The sequence below is a fragment of the Phragmites australis genome, chromosome 4, assembly GCF_958298935.1.
Source record: "Phragmites australis chromosome 4, lpPhrAust1.1, whole genome shotgun sequence".
Lineage (NCBI taxonomy): Eukaryota > Viridiplantae > Streptophyta > Magnoliopsida > Poales > Poaceae > Phragmites > Phragmites australis.
In genome coordinates this window covers 3,018,189-3,040,924 of record NC_084924.1, presented here as the reverse complement: position 1 = coordinate 3,040,924, position 22,736 = coordinate 3,018,189, and the positions used below count along the sequence as shown (strand labels likewise).

Genomic DNA, 22,736 nt, shown 5'->3' with positions numbered 1-22,736 from the left:
TCCTCAAAAGAGGGAGGAAATGACCCCTCTTTAACTCTTCTTTTGAATGATTTTTTCATACTTCATTTATAGAAAACACTTTTTTGAAGGATTTTTTCTTCACACTTCGATTTGTAAAATTATACTTGAAGGTTGTAAGTAGAGGATGACAAGCATGACATCCAATCAAGCTGGCAAGAATGGAACATTAATGAACTCATCCGTAGTGTAGTGCTACTGCTAACTAGTAGGTCTAGGTGGGAACTAATGGCGCTCATTGATTTTCCCCACCTGAAATGCAACCGCACCTATCGATCTCCAAACTGACAAACGAACGTACAGGATCATGGCATGCTTATGCTTCCCCCAAAAGCAATCCATTTAATTTGCCAGATGCATCAAGCTTGTTCGAAGTTGGAACAAATTCTTTTGGATTTGGAGAAGAAGATGAACTGACTGATGAAGTGAAGGGTTGAGGAGTTGTAGAGATAGGATTTGGTTTTGACCTGAATGCGGCCGCGGTGAGCGAATGCGGAAACGGCGGGATGCTCGCAGAGGCCCTGCACCGCGCGGCCCACTGGGCGATGATCCTGGACGCCACCGCGGTCGAGGTCTCACCAGTGCAAGATCGGGTCTTGGCGCGGACCTCATCGTCCATAGTGAAGGTGCTCGACGGAATGCCAGACCGAGTTCCATTCACAGCCTGTGCCGCCGCGGCCAGTCCAGCCACGCCCTGTCGGCGCCGCGCCCGCGTGCCCCGCGGCCTCAGCACCGGCAGTGCCCTCGCCCGCGCCGTGCCACGCTAGGCCTGCCTCCGACTCCGCCCTGCTGGCGCCGGCTCCGGCGCCGCCCACGCTGCCGCCATGCTTCGCCAAGCCTGCCAACGCCCTCCTACTGCTGCCGGACTCGTGCGTGCATGCGTGTCGTACTGCAGTGTACATTGAGTGGGTGTGGAGAGCAAACATGGGTCGTGGGCTGCTGAGTTGTATACATATAATTTCAAAAAACATTAGGTGCACATCTGTAAATCTATGGTTCTTTTTGGTCCCATCCTGTCAGTGATACCAGGCGAGCGAGTGTATTGTGCAATATTTTTATAAGATTTTTTGCAGTAATTACACAGGAAGGAAACAATATAGTTTTTTAGAAATCATTGGAAAAAACAGTCAAAATGTTCTCCTTTGCTATAGGCTTTCGTTCAGTCGTGTGACACACCAAGCCTGTCAACGCAACAAAACTGTTAGGTAGGACTTCAGCTTATACCTTTATGTTAGATTTAAAGTTTGTAGACTAAAAATAAAATAATTGAAAGATTTATTTTTATTTAAAAATAAAATAAGATGCTCACATAAACATCTTCCATGTATCCCAGTTTTAGCTCACGAATTATTGAAGCTATAAATAACTATCTCTAAAAAAAACCTTAAAATTGAAACTCTACCAAACCTGACCTACTTTTTTTTTCGACAAAGAAAGGAGCTTTATTACTTAGAATTAGGATTACAATCCGAAGCCAATAAATCTAACAAAACAGAAGGAGCATCCTGTAACCACAAGTCGGTCCGGTGCTCAAATCTAGCAAGTTTGGCTAAAGAATCTGCAACCCTATTTTGGTTACGGTTGAGTTTCATGAGTACAAGCTCCCGTTCTCCATAGATCAACTCCTTTACCTCCTTAATGATCAGCCCAAGCCGTGATTTATCTTCCCCTGGCTCCTTTAACGCCTTCAGCAAATTGGCACAATCCGTCTGAATAACAACCGGCATTGCAGTATAATATAGTGCCAACTGAATTGCTTCCCTGACCGCAAATAATTCGGCTTCAAAGGCATCTGTACAATGAGGCAAAAATTGACAGGCCGCAAGGACAAAATGAGCCAAACTGTCCCTAATTACTGCCCCCGTTCCTGCCCATTGTTCTTTACTACAGAACGACCCATCCACTGAAACCGCGAACCATCCTTCTGTCGGAGCCGGCCATGGTTGATTCACCACATGCTCACTGTGATTCGTCATTATATTTTGAACTTTACCGTCAGACACCACTGCTTTCCCTTTTATTGGGTCCCTTCCATCCTTTTGTCGGACAAGGAGCAGAGATTCCAGGTAACTCTTCAGATAGTTTCTTGTTGCTTCAATCGGTGCCACCTTCTTGCCATGAACGGAAGCGTTACGCATCTCCCAATTCCTCCAGACAATCATAAGCACTTTCATCCGTTCCACCTCTTCAATCCTCACCAGCACCTGGAACAGCCAATCCGGCCCGCTGTTAAATAGATCATGCTGATCCGACAACGCCCATTCTTCCCTCATAGCATCCCAAACTGCACAGGCATAGGGACAAGTTATAACAGCATGATATGCATCCTCTACTCCCATACCATACCGGGTACACTGATCTGAAACTCCAATGTGACGCGCTTTCTTTAACTGCATCGTTGGCAAGCCTCCCACTAGTATCTTCCAGGCGCAAAACTTAACCTTCTGCGGTAGTGGGATTTGCCAAAACATCCTCCAGACCGGCCTGTTCCCTGACGGACGGTCACTAGAGGAAGCTCCTCCATTCTCTTTCAAGTACTCAGCAACCGCAAGGTGGTATGCACTTCTAACTGAGAAGACCCCATCTTTCTCATAATGCCAGGCAATAAAATCTTCAGGCATACGTTGAGAAACTTTGATCTTCAGGATTTCCTCAACATCTACCGGCAAAAGAAACTCATTCAACCTCTCCACATTCCAAGAGCCATCTTGCAATAAAAAGCTTGCCACTCTGTTATGTCTGCACCTCCCCTGAGATGAAATAGGGCGCCTAGAAACACTTCGCGGTAACCACGGATCACGCCAAAATCTTACTGTCTTCCCATCTTCAATCCTCCAAATTACTCCTTTTTTCAGTAACTCCAGCCCGTGCTCAATACCACGCCACACAGCCGACGGGTTGCAAGTGAACACAGTGTCCAGTAAGTTTCCTCTTTGATAATACTTAGCCTTCAACAGTTTAGCACACAAGCTCTCCGGTCTATCAATCAACCTCCACTCTTGTCTAGCAAGAAGTGCTTGGTTAAAGAGGCGCATATCACGGAAACTCAGACCACCTTGATTCTTTGGGAGTAGTAATTTGTCCCATGCAATCCAATGCGTCTTGAGCTTCACTTTCTCAACACCCCACCAATACATTCTCACCATCCTGTTCAAGTCCTCACATACTGAAGCCGGCAACTTAAAGACACTCATTACATAAGTTGGTATGGCTTGCGCAATTGATTTTATTAGAATCTCCTTTTCCACCAATGTTCATTTGTTTTTCACCCCAGTCAACAAGTCTCTTACTCAACTTTGCTTGTAAAGTCTGAAACTTTCCTCTATTCAATCTCCCTTCTGGTACAGGTAAACCCAAATAGCGATCATCAAAACTCTCCTGGACCACCCCGAGCATGCTCTTTATCTCTTCCTGCACATCAGCAGAGCAAGACTCCCCAAAGAACAAGCTACACTTTGCCGGATTTATCAATTGTCCCGTGCCACGTTCATACCGGTGTAAGACATCACGCACAATGTTTTCTTGATCGATTGAAGCCTTGAAAAATAGTAAACTATCATCTGCGAATAGAAGGTGAGACACCACTGGTGCTGATGGGCAAATAGATACCGGAACTAAGCCTCTCGTTGCCACTGCATCTTCGATAAGAGCCGACAGCGAATCTGCTACAAAAAGGAAAAGAAACGGTGATAGAGGGTCACCTTGTCGAAGCCCACGAGAGGGTGAAAATTGTTCCAATAATCTTCCATTAAACTTCACCGAATAATTAACTGTGGTAACACATTGCATTATCCAGTTGATCCACTTCGCTGAGAACCCCAGTCGCATCATTGCATTTTCCAGAAAACCCCAATCGACCCAGTCATAGGCTTTGGAAAGATCAAGCTTGTACGCACAACTTGCCACCTCCGGGATACGTTCTTGCTTTATATGATGAATACATTCAAATGCAATAATTGCATTGTCTGATATCAATCGGCCCGGCACAAAGGCACTTTGATTCTCCGAGATTACTTCATCAAGCATGGGCCGCATCCGATTCACCAGGCACTTAGAGACAATTTTGTACAAGACATTACATAGTGAGATTGGCCGAAAGTCTTTTGAGACACTCCGGTTGGCTCACCTTCGGGATCAACACGATACTTGTCTCATTGACTCCCCTCGGCATTCTCCCTTTAGCAAAAAATGATTGCACTGTGGCAACAATCTCTTTCCTCATTATTCCCCAATTCTGTTGATAGAACCTCGCCGGGAACCCATCCGGCCCCGGGGCCTTAATTGGACCAATTTGGAAAAGTGCATTACATATTTCTTCTTCCGAAAAATCCTTCACGAGAGAGTCATTCATTTCATTCATCACCTTGATGTTTAGCAGCTCAAGGACCGACCCATAAGACAAGGTGGGGTCCTTAGTATACACTTCCTTGAAGTAGGATGATGCCATTCTTTCCATAACCGACGGCACTGTACACCACTGCCCATTTGCATCTTTCAGCTTCTTGATATGGTTCTTTTTCGCTCTCCACACTGCCCTCAGATGAAAGAAGCGCGTGTTTCTATCACCTTCCTTCAGCCAATCTATTCTTGATCTTTGTAACCACATCATTTCCTCCCTATAAAGTAGTTCATTCATTCTATCCATTTTACTCCTCAATAGATTTCTTTCGGCACCTCCTTCCTAAAGTTCTGCCAGCTCCCGGCGCAGCTCCTCCAGCTCCCTTCTTACATTCCCAAAATTCTCATAACTCCATTGTTGAAGATCCTTCATCACATGCTTGAGAGCTTGAGCAACAGAACCTAAATTCTCTTTGGGTTTAGCCTTCTCCCACGATTTACAAACCACCTCTGGCAGCGCAGCTTCCCTCTCCCACATAATCTCGTATCGCGCCACCTTTTGCCTAGGCCGATCCTACTGAAACTCCTCCAAACGCAACAGCAGCGGGCTGTGATCAGATTGCGCTGACACTAGATGTTCCACCACAGCATCAGGGAATCTTTCTTTCCATTCCAAATCTGCGCATGCTCTATCAAGATGAACCTGAACATTGTGGTCACCACCCTGATGGTTGTCATAAGTGAATGGGTAGCCACAGAAACCCAGGTCCATTAGCTCACAAGTGGCCAACGCTTCCCGGAACGCCATCATCTGCGGTTCCGGTCTAGCACAGGCCAACATATGCTCATGTTGCCACAGTGCCTCGTTGAAATCGCTTATCACCATCCATGGTAGCTCCGAATTTCCCTTCAGTTCTGCTAGCAGGTCCCACATAAGGTACCGATTTTCCACCCTTGGTTCACCATAAATAAAAGTAGCTCGCCATGGTGGATCAGATGAATATTCTTTGATGCAAATATCGATGTATCGATTACTCTTCCCTAACACCTCAACATGAAGCGCCTCATGCCAGTATAGGGCAAGTCCTCCACTCCTCCCATCACTTCCCACACCAGAAAAGCCACGTAAGCCTAAGCGCCATCTCATTCTTTCCATACGCTCCTCCGATTGTCTGGTTTCACAAAGGAAAACCAACTTGGGGTTATTCGTCTGACACAAGGTCAGCAGCTCACGAACTGTCCGGCGATTCCCCCCTCCCTGGCAGTTCCACACCATGGTACACATTAGGCCTTGCGGCACTCCTCGAGGGAGCCCGCCGATATTGCCAAGTCATTTAAGTTGTTTTTCTCCTCATCCACCTTCTTATGCCTTTTAAAATCCCCACCATGCTGTGCTGAAATGTCACCGGCCACAACTGATTGTGCCACCATCTCAGTGTTCCTTTCATCCTCCACGTACGCCACATTATCAATCAACAGCAACTCCTGCACCTTTCCTGTTTCCTTATCATCTAGGGCCAGCTGTCGCTTGCTAGATGAACAAGAATTTGTGCTGTTTACCGGCCCTTTTGAGGGACTGGACGCGGTATCACGCAAGTCTTCATCCTCATCCATGTACATCCCAGAGTCATAAGCTCGCATTGCACTATCCCTTCCTCCACGGCCTCGTCCTCTCCCTCTACCACCTCGACTCCCACTACCCAACCAAGGGACGTCTCTTCTAAAGTCCGGTGCTATCAAAGAAGCCGGGTAAGCAATGTCCTTTTCTGCTAACACGTCATCGCCATGTTCCTTCTCCACATGCCCAACATATCCACATACCCCGCAGAAGATTGGCATTTTCTCATACTGGAAACGAAAAAAAATGCTTCTTCTTTTGCAACGTTAAGCTCGCACACCTGGACAGCGGCTTTTGAACATCAATTAGCACACGAACCCTAACTCCTTCACAAGCCCCCTTCACCGAGCTTTCATCTAGCTTGATAAGACTTCCTGCCCTACGAGCCAACTGAGAGGCGATGCTGCCCGTGCGAATTTTCTCCTTCAGGTCTAGCACTCTTACCCAAGTCAGAAACGTTTTCAACTCCACAGACTTCACTTCCGACCACCCATCATACTCCGCCAACAAGACTGGACATCCCCTGAAAATCCAAGGTCCCTCTTCCATGACACGCTCCCAATCTCCGAGACAATGGAATTGGACAGAGAAAAGATTGTCCTCAATTGCCCGGAACTCGATCTTCTTTGCACAATTCCAAGCCGCCCTCATATTCCCGTACAAAGCACCATGGCTGAAGGTCTTCTCCGTATGAACCCTAGATAGAGCCATCCATCGTGCATCTGCCTGCAATTCGTCCAGATCTTCCTCTAGCATAACGTCCTCCTCCTCCTCCTCGCGTAGATCAAGAGAGCTGAACATCTCATTGATCGACGATTTTGCCTCTCTACCATCCATCTGCGAACTAGAGCCTTCACATGCCGCCTTCGCCTTCATCCCCATCTGCATTCTCTTGGACTTCGACGACGAAGAGTTTGCGCTGGCCATGAAGATATCTTAAGGGAAAGATACCTCCACACCCAATCGCCCTAGTATATATCACGACAGGATTGGAATTCCAATCGTATCCGGTCTTGAATCCTGGGCACCGACGATAGTTTTTGGTGGACTCCAAAGCCGCCGCCAAGGAGGAAGAGAAACCCTAGTTTTTTTAGGGTAACGGGACCTTTCCAAACCTGACCTACTTAACAACTAATCAACCACTAATTCACGTGGGGTGATAATTACACCAGCAGCATTAGACTACTCCTAATGAAAGTTTCATTTTCATTTAATGTAGTGCTATATAAGCATTTTTTGTGATGGGACAAGCCAATTAAGAAACGAGAGAACAAAATAGTTTCAACTAGATAAAACTATTTGGACACAAAATCCAACAGCTAATGAATCTTGCATGAAAAAATAATAAAATAAAACTACACATTGAAAAAATAAATAAATATTATTTTATTACTATCTTATTGACACTCGAAACAACATTATGAAACTCGCATATAAAGTAGTCTTACGTCGCATCTCGTCGAGTCGCTCAGGTCGGCAGCTGCAAACACACTCACGTCACGTTAGGCACGCCTTGTCTTGCAGTCCCGGTTTAGATCATCTTCAGCTATATTTTTTTTAGGCCGACTCCAATGAAAACTTCTTTTCGGTATAACTGTGTCTCCGTACAATAACTACTCTTTAACACCGGCAAACCACTCCAACAGAGATTGTATTTTTGCTTTTGTTGGTGCTACAGGGATACGGTATCGGTATTTGATCGGCAAATTTGTCGCCGAGTTGGGGACTCCCGTATCATTGTTCCTGAGTATACTCGTGGGTTCGGAGGAGAAAAACATGAATAAAAGGTAGGAAATAGGGTGTCTGTTGGAGATAAAAAAAAATAGAGGATACTGTAATAGTATTAGATGATGATATAATAGTGTTATAGAGAGTGAATTTTTAGAGTTTCTGTTGAAGATAGTCATATTTCGTTCTCTTTTCGATTCTATTTTCGTTCTTATTTTCTTTATTTTCTCTTATCTCTAACAGTTTTACTTCGAAAGGATTCATAAAGATAAAAAGAGAGAGAATTCCGTTCTAAAGAAAATGATATTGAAAATCACATCTCTAATAGTTTTCCTTTAAAAGTATTCGTAAAAGTAAAAGAGAGAGAATTACGTTCTAAAGAAAATGATATTAGAAATCACATCTCTAATAGTTTTCCTTCAAAAATATTCGTAAAAGTAAAAGAGAGAGAATTCCGTTCTAAAGAAAATGATATTGTGAATCATTTTGTGATAAAAATTGTGAAGAAAAATCGTTAAGCGCTGAAAAGAATGAAAATTCCTTTGTAAAAGGATTTTGGTCTCTCACGCAAATCTCTTAGAGATGGTCCTAGCAATTCTGCAATTGCGCTACCCAATACGGCCATGGTGGCTACGTCGCCGAGTTAGAGTTTAGAGTTTACTCTAATATGTTGCTTCCTGTTAAAAATCAACGCCCCTCCCCTGCCCCAAAAAGACAACAAATTTCTTTTTTAAAACTCATTTAGTTTCATTGGCTCCTCTAATTTCGATCTAAGCTCCATCTCTGCAACGAGGGCATGCTTAATTAAATAAATATGTGAAAAAACCTTCGAACGCTAGCCAATATGTGGGTGTTTCGATAGTTAGATAGATATTCTACTGTCCGTTTGTAACTCCCATGAGATGTTTTCATTTCAATTTGCAGTTTTGAATTATGTGACGGTGGGTTCACCGAGAGAAAACATTTCCCTGCATTCTCTGCAATTCAGATACGCTCGTTTTAGTTTGGACCAGTGACAGAGGCTATATTTGGAGTTAATTCTCCGTTTCAACCTCACAAATAAGAGAGATGCTGTTTTTTATGACTGTTTTTCATTTCTTTTCCGTCAACATCCGTAGCGATCCGATCGGCATCCGACGACATGCAGATCTTCTTCAACCTTCCGCATCTGCTCCTTCTCACATAGCATTTCTCTCTCGTGCAACAGTCTCCCCTTGCTTCCCCACCCTGCTCGCCTCCAACCATCTCCAACGGCATCCCTATCATCGAATCTGCACCCGTTGTCTCTGTCGCGCTAACTTGACTCCGTTGAGACTGTCAACTTGCCTCCATATCCCAATACTAGCCCCTACAGTGGTCCTCCATCGTCCACAGACGGCGACATCCTCATCACCTTACCACCCTGTTCCTAAGCCTGCTTTCTTTGTTAGACTACCTTACCGCTCCCCGATCTTCCTCTAAGATTGTAGATGCAAAAATCTCACGAAGAATAACGTCATAAGCCTTTACACCTGTTCGCACATATTGATTGAGAAGACTCTCGTTTTCAGAAGCCTGAAATTTATGAGACTGTACAATTAAATACTACCTCGTATCTTCAGATATGCTTGCTTTAATTCGAATCGACGACGATGGTTAGTCTTGAAATCAATTCCCCATTTCAATTTTCAATTAACTCCCAACTCACACTTTCTGATATGCTTGCTATAATATGAACTAACACCGGACATCCTTCTAGAGAAATCAATTCGCCGTTCTTAGTCAACTTCAACTTCTTGCTGACAACGAGAATACTGTAAAATTTCTTAGATTTTAGTGTAAATTTAGAGAATGTTCAACTCATTTGTGATAACAAGAGTGCTGCAAAATTTGCTAATAATCTGATTCAATACTCTCGCACAAAGCATATAAGTATCTGTCATCACTTTTTTAAGACCATGTGGCTAAAAATAATGATGAAGCTATATTTTATAGATTAAGAAGTGAGTTGAACATGATAGATATTTCAAATGTCATACGATGCCCTATTATATAGATGTATTTCATGATAGATACTTTTCTAGCCTTCTCAATATAGTTGTGAACATGTGTTTTGCTTGAGTTTGTGGCCTGCTAGTTTCTCTCAAGGCATGTTGTTGAATTCATCATAAATAAGCTTGAGAAGGGAAGTAATATGACAAGATAGTTTATTTTATTGATATGCATTTACATGATATATAATTTGTACTCATGTTTAAATTCATACAATTATTATGCATTGCATGTGCATTGACGGTAGAAATCAAAAAGTAGAATATCATTTTTTGAGATTGTTGTTCGCTTTTCATGTGAATATACACCTCTATCAATGTGATTAGATAAATATAAGTGCTTAATGCCTATTAAATCATGTCTAGCGAATTTAAATCTTTAATCTTTGAATTCATAGGCAATATGACTCAAATATTTTTTTGAGTTTTCTTTCTCCTTTCTTTGGTTTTTATTGACTATTTTAAAATTATTATAAGATAGTCGTTTGGTAAATATTTGAAAATGAGTGTTTGAGAGGGTAAGATTTCACTTAAACTGGTCCAAACATGTGTTTTTGTTTAGTGGTTATTTGAAGTTTGGACTCAGCGTGAGATTTTAGTTCAGTTGAATTCTTTCCTTCTCACCAGATCGTCCGGTGATCTTTAGCTTGCTCTCAACAGACCATACAATGCTCTGGTTGTCGGCGTTGCTAAGGTCTCTAGAATAATTTTTTCAGGTGCTTCCTCAGGTTGCCTCACTGGATCTTCTGGTGATTGTATTAGTGGCAGAGAAATTCAGTTGGTCTAAAATGGTCTGGCGGGTTCAAAATTTTCCTCACCGAACCATGTGGTTTGTATAATGGACATTTAAGTCAAAAATGGTCTGGTGCTCAGTATGATCAATAGTCAGACTATCCGGTGTTCACTTTTTGAGTGGAGCAATTTTTCAGACTTTCTATTAAATGGAGCGGTGCCTTATCCGATGCTCACTTGGCCTATCGTTGGATCATCCAGTGATTAAGTTTTCGGATGGACCAACATATCATATAACTCTTCACTCAGTTGCCTTTTTCCTTTCCTTCCAGATCCCTTGCGTCTTCGAGTCACCGTTCGCGTCACCTCGCTGTCCACCGCTGCCAACCAGTACCTCCACGCAGTAGCCTCAGTACCACAACCTAGTGCCGCTGCTGCACCTCACCGTCGCCGCAGTCACCACAGCCGCAACACCCACAACACCCAGAGCCACGTTGTAAGAAATCACCACCACCGCCGCCATAGCTCACAATCACTGGTAAGCAAGCTCACCTTCAGTCATCAAAGCCACATATTCATCGTGGCGAGGCTTCTTCTCCGGTGATTCCTTCGATCTGCAAAACCCTAGCACAAATTTGCTTAAATTTCATAAAATTTCATTCAAATTTGCGTCAATTTACTTCAATTAAAATCCAATCATATGCAATTGTTCCTCATTTAGAGTCGCAAACATGAATACCTAGCATGTACATCTAAACTCTCCACAAAATGGTGCTTAGGACTCAAAATTCGGGCAAAATTTATTCAAAATTCCTAAACCCGAAGCTCTCACTCATCCATATATTCATCTTAGACCTTTTAGATGGGTCGTGAGCGCCGTAATAAGAGCAAGGCCATCGAGCAGGCCAAGAAAAAGAAGTCAAAGGAGTAGAAGGAGTGAGATCTGGTGATTGCAGTCGTCGATGCCCCTGTCTCTCAACGAGGACTGCTGATTAGAGGAGGAGAGGTGTCTCCGCCGCATTGATTCACCTGCACCTGTGAGGCAGCTGGGTTGGGTTCGACTCTGTCTGGCTAGAAGAGCCGGAAGAAGGCTCGACAGGAACCTCAGCCAAAGTCTGAGACAGAGCAGACATCGCAGATAGAGCAGACAAAGGAGCCTCAGCCTTAAGTGGAGATTCGAATTTTGGACTTGACTTCATACAAGTCCCCGAGGATCAAGAAACTCTAATTCGTGCCAATTGCCAAGTGGTTCACCCCGCAGAGTGATGAGGGGTCAACCTCAAAGTATGGATAATTCTCCAGGAGAGTTTTCACGCATCATACCTCAAGAGGGGGGGGGGGTCAGCTTAAGTGTTCATAAGAAGCTCAACTGGCACTATTTGGAGTTGGCAGCTGAAGGTGTGGATATGAGAGCACATGGTCGTGGGGATTGGAGGTGTTCTTTGTGAGCTCTTGGAGTTCTTATGGGAGACCTAGGAAGATATTGTACTTTGTTTGATACCCACCAATCCGGAGATAGATAAGTGGTGATCACTAGTGAGCGCTTGAGTCTTGTTGACTAAAGGGGGAGCGATATACTTATGTGGATGCTCTAACAAGGATTAGAGGAGAGTGCCAACTCTTCGATACTCAAAAAAAATCGATCTCTTTTTCTACTCTCTTTCTATTCCACAATTTACTTCTAACATCTACTTCCATACAATTTTTAATTCTATAATTTACTCTTAAGTTATATGCTTGTATATTTATTCTTCATGCTCTAGCTTACTTACTTGAGTAGTTGTATTTTCTTCTTTAATACTAAGTTTGCTCATTGTTCTACAAATCGATAGTTGTTTTAAGATTTGATTAGAACAGGGTATTTAGATCCTTTCAAGCCCCTTCTGAATTCAAGTTAAGACTATGTTACGGAGCTGGCATATGTATTCCTCCGTATTTGAATTACAGTGTATATTTCTATCAAATTGAAGAATTTGATGCAGGATCGGTAACTTAATACAGTACCTTTCTGGGATCTTTAGACTGCAATATTTTTTTATCTTAGAATCTTTTTCTTGTGGTCCAAACGTGGCTCTTCGAGTGGCTTTATGGAAATATTCCTGCCTCAGGTTTATAATAATGCTTTTCAATTTTATGTTGAATGTTAGGATATGCCATGCACTACTTAAACAATATCAGTGACCTATGTGATCAACTCCTCCGTAGTTGTGTTGGTGCATGTTATTCTCTAGAAAATATTGTGAGGAGCTGTCAGCATGCAGATGAAGTGGGATCGTGTATCACGAAAAGCTCGTGGAATTTTTTATGCGATTTAGCGAGAATAAGGTGCGTTTGGCATGGCTCTATATTTAAGATTCACGGTGGATCTGGACAAAACTCTGCCAAATGAGACACTCCACATTATCCTGAGCAGTCTGATCTATAGATTGATTCTATTCCCTATGCAGTTTTATGGAGTGACTAAAATATTACTCTAAATATAGATCTGCACTCTAAAAATTAACCAACCCAATAAGTTGAGGGTATGTTACTTGCTTTTGCCATCTATACCCCTACAAGGGTTCGAAACCCCTCTCAACTCAGCATCGTGCAATGCCATCTAACCACGCCTGTTCATGGTCCTAATCAAGGCGTGCAGGGAGGATGAAGACGATGAGATAATCAGGAGGGTGGCAACCTTGTGGATCTCGATGCAAGCGGCGATGTGGAATAAGATGTTGAGCGTGGCAGAGGAGGAGCGACGCGAGCTCCACGTGCCCTCCCGCACGTGTAGGAATGTGTTGCCTTTGGCCGTGGCAACGGCCTCGAGGTCAAGTGGGAACAGATCCGCGAGGAGCGCCTTCCCGAGCTATCGCTCTGGAGCAGTGTAGGGCTCATGGTCAGTGAGGTCACCGGTGGGCATAGGGTGAGACAGGAGGCGATGATGGTGGGTGTAGACAACGGCGAGGTCTCAGCCTCTGACGAGACCAGCGGGTGCTTGCCTCGATAGAGTCTAATAAAAGAGTAAAATTCACAATCAAGAATAAGATAGGTATATTCACAATAAACTTTCTCATTCATAGATCTAGAGCCAATCTACTAACTAAACACCCATAAACAATTCTAGCACTACTAATAAATCTGTTGTTGCGTAAATCTAAGTATCTGTAGAAAAAACGTAGAGCTAGAGATTTGACCAACTATGATTGCATTGGCGTGACGAGAGCTGCATGCTCGAGCGGTTACGTGAAACAATTTCCTCTTCTCGGTCTAGAACGCCGCGATGACCAGAGAACACGAGCATTGAATGGACTCTCCGGATGTTCCGTTGTGAATTGTGATATCTAGAAGCCGCCGCCTCGGCGGCTGCCGGCTGGCCGCCGGAGAAAGGAGAACACGGAGAACGAACGCTCATTTGTCAGCGGGAAAGGGCAGGGAATCGATGCTAAAGGCTCGAACCGAAAGCAACCCAAGCATCCCCTCCAGCCGCCCAAAGCCGTCGCTTTCCCGGATCGATTCGACCTCTCCCGCGGGCTTTCCAGATGCTTCCCTCCGCCCACACCATCCGCCCCCCTTGCGTTGCGTGACGCGGAGCTCACGCCGTCTGCTCCCCTTGCGGCCTATAAGAGGCCTATAAGAGGCCGCAAGCGCCAGCACCCGCCTGCCTGCTCCATTGCCCGTCGCGACCTGCAGCCAGCGTCACCTTTTGCTTCTCCGGCCTCTCGAGAAGAGAAGGTCCTAAGAAGATGAGTGATCCTAAGTACGCCTACCCGTACCCTGCACAAGGTATTCTTATTTGCTGGTGAATCTCTTGGTTGATCTGTATTGAGGTTTGGTGCGAAGAAAAGCTAGCTGTGGTACTGACAGAAGAATTTCTTTCTCGGCTTGTGTTGAAAGGTTACTACCAGGGGCCGTACCAGGGCCCGCCGGTGATGGCGCCGCCGCAGTACGCTGCGCCGCCGCCGAGGAGGGAGCCAAGTTTCCTCGAAGGCTGGTACGCCAGCTGACTCTTTGATCTTGTTCTAGCACAAATTGAAAGTACCTGTGACGCTCACTTTTTGTGCGTGCCTGTGCCTGTGTTCGGTTTGCAGTCTGGCTGCGCTCTGCTGCTGCTGCCTGATCGACGAGTGCTGCTGCGACCCCTCCGTCATATTCGTCAGCTAGATCTAGTATCTGCCTTGGTCTTGCGTGTTTCTGTACACACACGGCTTCAAATTCGGATCGAGCTGATAAGGATTTGGGAGTGTGCATGTCTCGTCTCGTCTCGTCTCGTCTCATCTCCTTGCGTGTGTAACCTGTCATGGTATTGGTTTGTTACCGAATCGAATTGCGTTGCCAATATATGTATTTGCCGTTAGATCGAGTTCTCAGTCCGGTGAAGCAGTGGTAATATATTTTCACCACTAATTGTAATTGGGTGGATAGAGAACCTTCCACAGAAGAAGCGAAAGCGGGCAAGAGAGCTCGGATGCCGCTAGCGCAGCGGAGCGGAATACCATCGACTTGCTCTCCGGGGAAAGTGAGCAAATCGAATGCCAAATTTATTTGATCTTTGCGCGCACCTAGCTTATTAGGATCGTTCATTTACGATGAGATATGTGCTGAAGAGTTAGTTATAAAGAATCATAGATGAGAAAAATCAAACTATGAGATTGCATCAGAGGAACAGTTAAGATAAACCATATGCATATCAGAGTGGCACTTTCCAGCCAAAATCCAGCACTTTACCGGCAAACACGTGCACTGGAGAAAAAGCGTCGTCGTAGGCTTAGGCTACGACTACGGGTGCGCTAACCCAAATGCGCGTCGCTCGTCTCGACCCACCGGCAGCCGACGCCGCATGGCCGGCGCTCCGTCTGCTCGGCGGTGCTCGCTGGGAACTCCTCGTGGAGGTGGTCGGTGCCCAGCAGCGGCAGCGCAGTCGCGTTGCTGACGATACGATCGCACGTGTTGTAGACACGATTTACAAAGGCCATGATGTGTAAGGTTGAAAGTTTTCGGTGGACTGAGAAAAATAATTTGTGACGCGATAGTGGTTCTGTTTGTTTCAATTGCTTCAAACCTGCTTATTTTCTACTCACCGTTCTATGCTCTAGCATCGAGAATAATACAAAATAGATCAAACTAATTTCCTCCTCTGCAAAAAAAAAGGTACCTATGTTATTTTTCCTAGAATCATAGAGTATACAAACATCTCTTACGATTCCAAAAGCTATATAATGTAAGCTGGAAAACTATAGACTGATGTCCTGTGTATTTGTGACAATTGGATGACTAATCTAACAGTACGGAAAATGTATGACGATGTGAAACTACAGTAGTTCGTATTTTGGATTGAGCTTTATAAGAGCAATACATTAGCAAAATACCTTACATCTACAATACACGGCCTGTCTTGCAGCTGTATGCAAATAATCAGACGAAACACAGGAGGTTCGTGGGACAAAAACTAAAACAACCACAGATCACAAATGTTATCCTTTACGCTGCAGCTACATACAGGCCATGCATGTTCCTCGCGCATACGAAGGATCTATTTAGGAGAAGTAAGTTTGTTTGGGTCGTTATCGTGCTTCAGCGAAGAGTCTCCACTCACCAATTCATGGAAGGCTTCTACCTTCACAGGCGGCATTCGTATGCCATATGAACTCCTGCAATGAAATGATGGGTTAAATCAGATGACAGAGCAGAAGCTGCCAAACGGATAGATCGAATCGTTGACACTTACATTGATGGGACTTGTTTCAGCTGCTGTGCGAGTTGAGCATTTTGATTTGCTGACATGGTCATATGCTGAAGTTGCTGCTGCTGCTGCTGTTGTAGCTGCTGCTGTTGAAGTTGCTGCTGCTGCTGCTGCTGTTGAAGTTGCTGCTGCTGCTGATTAAGTTGCTGCTGCTGCTGCTTCTGTTGGAGGTGCTGCTGCTGAAGTTGTTGCTGCTGCTGCTGCTGTTGGAGTTGCTGCTGCTGAAGTTGTGGCTGCTGCTGCTGCAATAGCTGCTGCTGCCTTACATGCAATTGATGTTGTATAGTAAGAGATCCATACGGGCTATCCATTTGAGAATCCGGAGTGTTCTCAATCTTCACATTGACCATAGGCTGGTTCTTGTCTGCCATCGTAAGAGAACCACGAGGGCTGGTCATTTGGTTGCGCCTCAGCCACTGGTGCTGCTGCAGAATCTGCTGCTGTTGTGGTGTCAAATTCTGGAGTGTCATTTGCGGAGGAAACTGCCTTGGAGGCTGTCAATTGTGGATATGTATACGTTGTTAATCAAATAGGGGAAGCATAAAAAAGGAATATTATGCTCTCAAAGATAAATATTTCAGCAACTGATATTAGTCGCAAGTGCGGATAGCTATATATATACAGAAAATAGTTATATTATGCCTGACAACAGAAGTTTCAGGAACCATTTGTTTCAAACAGCTTAGGTAGTGGAAAGAACAAAGGATTCCAAACAACAAATATACTAGAACAGTTTATCATCCTGATGCTGACTGACCAACCGCTGCTGTTAACTAGATATTCAAGACCAGGTTGGTTGCATAAAACTCGATGGTTCAGTAGGTACTAGGGAGTAAATGTGGTGGCCAATCACATTTTCCGTCTCAAATAAATTAAATATTAGAATGAAGATTAATTGAGAATGGGCAGTCCACAGTTGGCAGTCCTCATTCTGAGTTATCAATGTTGTTCTGCACCCATTCTAGTCAAGTTCCATATGGTCCTTGCATTCATCGTAAAGGATTCATTTCAGAAGGGTCCAATCCAAACCAACAGTGTCAACAGAATTCCCCCTTTAGGAGAAGGGTGATATCTCAGACCCTGCTACCAATATTGACCACCAAGCAATATCTACTCCCAAGTCCTAACAATTGAATTGATCGGCAGGCAGCCTAGGTCACCAAAGGGCTTGTTTAGTTGGCTAAATCCACTCACCCTCAATGGTTATGGATAGATGCAGGATGAACAATTCTTCTAATCTAATTAAACTATTCTTCTCAGGAAAAAAATTACATATACAATAGAAATAGATGTACAGAAAATAAACCAAGCTGCACAAACATAAGTATAGCGAAGTAGCAGTAACTGCCTACCTGCTGGGCATGAAGAAGGGAATTTTGATTTTGTGACTGAAGAACTTGTGCATCTTGATGAATTGGATAGTTGACCACTCTATTCCCCATCTTTGTAATCTCCATCAAGGGCCCAATGTTACTACATATGACATAAAAAATCACAATCATGGCCTAGGCACCTATTTTCTAAATAACGTATGGCTCTGCTACCATATTGACAAGTATAGAAGTGGACCAACATCAAGATGTCCAGAGATGTTATGACAGTTTATTTTAGCCATTTCGAATGAAGGAATATGTTCGGGCAAGGTATGCCATGAGCCCCAACCATGCTCCAGCAAATTGGCAGTGAAGAGCCAGCAGCAAGCAGGCAAAAAGTAGGGAAGACACACCACGCAGCCAAGCATACAAATCTCAAAGGTCCGGATACCACTGTCAAGTTGCAAAGTGTAGAATGTGAGACAGCACGAGTCTCTGCTCTGAAGCTGAGTGAAAAGGTGTCCAGATATGATGGGATATTTGGTCATGTGGACCCGTATAGTCAGTGTGTGTAGGAGAGTGTCCAAAATTGCACTGAGACACTGTCAAACAGAAATGAACAAAACACAGCAGATCATTTTTCCTGGCATGTTTGCCCATTCCTCTTCTTTTCCCTTTTGCTTTCCTCGTCTCCAAGTTCGATCTGAATCAAATTGGTGGATGGGACATAACGGTACAGACACATGACAAGCTTGCATGGGGAAGAATGTAATTCATTATTCATGTCTACGGGGATATAACTTCTAGTGTGGAAGTGCATTGGATTTCCCCAACTCAACTTCTAGTAATGCATACATGCTTACCATGTGTTACATAAAGAAAACTTCTCTGATAAGTGGAAGGAGTGGACAGTTACTGCCCTTTGCCATGGCATCAATCAAAATTTCCCTATTTACAATCGACTAGTAAATCTATCAAAATGCTGTAACAGCAGTTATATGTATCAAGGTATAAGTTCTGAAGGGCAAAAGGAATACAAACAAAATAGACAGATAAACACTTATATATATTAGGATTAACATACCTATAGCCAACAGTCTGTAGGAACATCTTAAGGAGTTCAATAGATGAAAATTGCTTCCTGTAGCTGTCAGTTAGAAGCTTCAAGTTGCGTCCTAGTTTACATATATGCTTAATTATTATTTCTGAAAGAACATCAATAGACCCTGCAGTTCCACTTTCAAAGCTTGAATTTGCTAAGTAGCGAGCAACCAATTTCCGTGTCATAAGCAATGCTTGCTCTTGACTTAAAGATTTCCCTTCTACTCTAGATCCATCTTTTCCTCTATATTTGTTTCCTGTCTTGTAATACTCAGGCATCATGCCAAACCTTTCAAGCATTGCAGTGTTGCGGCTAACAGGTGCTGGTAAATTATCAAGAACACCATGAACTTCTATTTTGTTGGTCATAGATATTCCAGTTGTTCTAGGAATCGCACTTTCTGGAACACAGTCAGCTGGAAATCTAATTTCTGGAATGAAAGTTTCGTCTGTTAAATTGCTGAACTCTCCTGCATTCTTTGAGTGCAGGGAAGGGCCATTTTCCAACATGGGGGCAGATATGCTGGGACCCTCCATAAACACTGTCCTCTTCCTTTTATGTACACTGCAAATCTTAAGATAGTCAGACATTCCCTCTGGTGTTCTCTTTGGTATTTCTTTGTCACCTGAGCGAAGCTTGCTATGCCATGCCCTGAATTTTTCAGCATATTGCTTGTACCAAGTGTCAGGTAATTCGTCATATCGATTATGCCTTTGAGGCAACATTGAACCGTCCCTGCTTGGACTAAATGCAGTTCTAGAATGCATCTGCAGCATATGAGAAGTCTTAAAACATCATAATACAGCAGATGAATTGATGCATCTTCAGTTAGCATGTCAGAATATATCGAATGAGTAATAAACAGTTAAGGACCACATTCAACACAGGGATTTGATTTGCTTGACTTACGGTGCATTGCATGAAATACATTTGACACAATGCCACCAGTGAGTAGTAGGGTACAAGTAAGGTCAACATTTCATTATACCATCAAGAACCTAGTTTTACATAAAATAATAGATTATTAGATCATAACCTTCACAGCAGCTATATGTCTGGGAGTTTTTCAGGTAATGGGCAACTCTAGAATCTAGATAAAAATTCAGGACAAGAATATCTCTAGGAGAAAAGCTGCTTCATGTAACAATGAATGTATCACGACAAAGCGGTGACAAAGATGCATTACCAGGAAAATACTGCAAAGCATTTGAAATCAAATCTGACTACAACATACAGCATGAACTACATGCCATACTGGGCGTGACTCGCACAGTTGCATAGCAGAAGCATATCACTCAAGAAATCAGGCAAGAAAAAATAGTTTAAAGAAAGTTTCACATACAGCAGCCAGTAACAACACAAAGAAGCATGAAATGGGAAAGGTATAATAACATACTTGATGCGGAATGTTATCTTCCTGCTCATCTTCCAAAGAGCAATAAATATCATCTCCATGAAGCTGAAGATCTGGAAATTAATAATTAGAAATATCAATCAGTCATGGTGGATTGAAAAGGCAACTGTTACTGCTTTTTTATTTAAAAATAATCACTTATTCCTCAAAATGACTTAACTTTTAGATGTTTACAGACTATTGCACATGCAAGTTTCCAGTTTAGAGTTTACTAAAAGGAGGACATCAATACTTGCTACCCGTATCATTCTAATACAGCCGAATGTATATTAGAACACAAACTTAGAAGAAAGTTTCAGCAGGAACTAAAATTGTCCAGGTAGGAAGAATTGCATAAAGATGATATTTTAAATAACAAGTGCAATATTTTATTTATCTGGAAGAACCTTGTAGAGGAATTTATTAATATTAATCAATTACCTAGTTACCATGCAAATTGCATGCTAATTACTAATGAGGTGCAGTTGCTACGTTTTAGGAAAAAGTAACATGATAATGGATCCTTAAAGTCTTGCCACTTGTTGTCTAATTGAATCCAACACCCAAGAAGGATAACATAGAATGGGTGCCAAAAAAAATGAATCACAATACATGACACCACATAATGCCTTACAGTCTTACATGCAGAGTTACATTTGTCAGATGCAAGTAGAATATTTCCTAGCATGTAAAAAATAACATGCATAGTTAAATTGTGTTTAACCCAAGAAGAACATGGACAAACACTAACACAATGAAAGGATAATTAAGGCAGCAGCTCCTGAGCAGCATGAGGTACAATTTTCAGGCCGGACGGATAACTATCCCAACTGAGGAGAAAAGGCCATTCCACAAGGGAATAAGGGTATCCCAGAAGCTTTGCTTGGTTTAAGCTACCAAGTATTGGAAATGATTACAGAGGCTTATGTCAGATAACCATATTGAAGCCTAATTAGTTGAAGATCACAGAGCCTTTTGTTCGACAAGAATGCAGGGATGGAAAGGAGCGTAAGAGAGCCAGCAGTTCATTTTGGAGGGGGGAGGGCAACATGAGGTCAGACTATGGAGATAATTGTTCCTGATGAGGTCATAGTTTCTTATTAGACTTTGAATCATGAATTCACACAGTTCTATTTCCAATTCCAAATTCAGAAGGAACCATGTCTTATCAAGCGGTACATCCTAAGCTTGGGATAGCAGGTTTTATGACTTTATCTGCAACAGGAGCAGACTTCCACAGGTGCGCACCTAACATTTTAAAGTAAATGCCAAAATTCTGTGCCTACTAATTTACATTAGAATTCACAGTACTATTTCAAGGCACAATGAGATAGTGACAACAACAGCTCTCAGACACTACGATAACACCCTCAATCCGCCCCGTCATGGATCACAGGATCAGTAGTGGCCTCTGAGGCTCTGACCACTAACATTTTCACTATCAATCTCGCGGATTCAAACCACTGAACGAATACCTCAACCATCCCCATATTACACGAAATTTAGAGCACCACGCAGCTAACTCCTGCAGCGAGCTTACCCAACCAAATTCAAGATTTCTCGAGCCCAGCGATTCCAGCAGCAGGTCCCTATATCCCAGCAACCGAATGGCGGGAGTAGCGCACAGGGCGTGTGGAATGCACTCACAGTTGGCGTTGACGGAGTGCAGGCTGGCGGGGGTCGAGCCGTGGTCGAGGAGCGCGGCGGAGGCCTTGTCGAAGAGGAGCGCGCGGACGCGGAGCTGGAGGAGGAGGAGCGGGCGCGGGGGCGGGGCCGAGGCGCTGGGGGAGAGGAAGGCGTCCCAGGTGGAGGGGGACGTGAGGTGCTGCGCGAGCGCGGCGTGCGCGGCGTCGTCGCCCAGCCACGCGCGCCACGCGCCGCACGCCTCCAGCCGCCGCGCGAGGTCGTAGCCGCGCCCGTCCTCGCCCAGCAGCTGCGCCGCAGCCGCCGCCATCCGCGACGACGGTGGGGTCGGGTCGGTCCGCGTGCTTGGATCTCAGTCGTCAGCGTCAGTCACGTGGGGCTTCGGAGTTCGGACTCGAGTGCTCTCGAAGCTTGGACGCCGGCCAACCGGAGAAGAAAGGAACTGGTCCAGGTCGCCTGCTCCGAGCGAACTACGCTGCGAGAATTTCAGCCCACCAGGCCTTACTAAGCCCAAGCACTGCATAATAGCAGTTTTTTTACGAGAAATTATACTTAGAGGATGCAAGTGTGTACCCAGCTTAAAAACTCAACCATATCCAAGAAAGTAGCTAAAAAATAAAATACTTTCTTTGATCATAAATATATATCATTTTAATAAGATATGGTATTTGATATATAGTTTTAATCAATATTTTCTATTAAAATATATTTAAAAAATCATTGAACTTATGATATTATGAAAGATTTTTTTTCAACATAAATCTACGTGTACGATTTTAAGGTTTTCAAACTTAATATTTTAAAATCTATTGTTAGTCAAAATTTTAAAAATTTGATCGAATTTTTCTAAAATAACATATATTTATGATTAGAATGAGTAATATTTAGGTATAATAGTATTTTTAGTATTAAAGAGTGGGTTTTAGGTCAACACAAACAACTTCAACCTTGCATACGTAATTGCATTACTCCGTTCGCGTGGATTCCTATGGTGTTTTTATGAACACCGTGTTCCCTCTCAAAAGAAAAAACTGAACATGGCCTTTCAAAAAAAATTTAAATAGAGAATCAAGTCTGGACTTATGTGGTTAGTTGAGG

General features: G+C 43.5%; 1 protein-coding gene across 2 annotated transcripts; it reads right to left on the bottom strand.

Annotated features, from left to right (window-relative positions):
• Window positions 1-15,756: 15,756 nt before the first annotated feature.
• LOC133915229 (uncharacterized) lies at window positions 15,757-22,127 on the bottom strand. Of its 2 annotated transcripts, none has more exons than XM_062358308.1 (6): window positions 21,642-22,127; window positions 19,998-20,068; window positions 18,584-19,386; window positions 17,539-17,659; window positions 16,172-16,680; window positions 15,757-16,094 (listed from the first exon to the last, which is right to left on the bottom strand). In XM_062358308.1, exons 1-6 carry the CDS (start codon window positions 21,946-21,948, stop codon window positions 15,977-15,979), a joined length of 1,929 nt encoding a protein of 642 aa, XP_062214292.1. In that variant the 5' UTR covers window positions 21,949-22,127; the 3' UTR covers window positions 15,757-15,976. The 2 variants fall into 2 exon arrangements, with proteins under 2 accessions (XP_062214292.1, XP_062214293.1); XM_062358309.1 differs by having other exon boundaries at window positions 18,584-19,368; window positions 21,642-22,126.
• Between the last annotated feature and the right edge of the window lie 609 nt (window positions 22,128-22,736).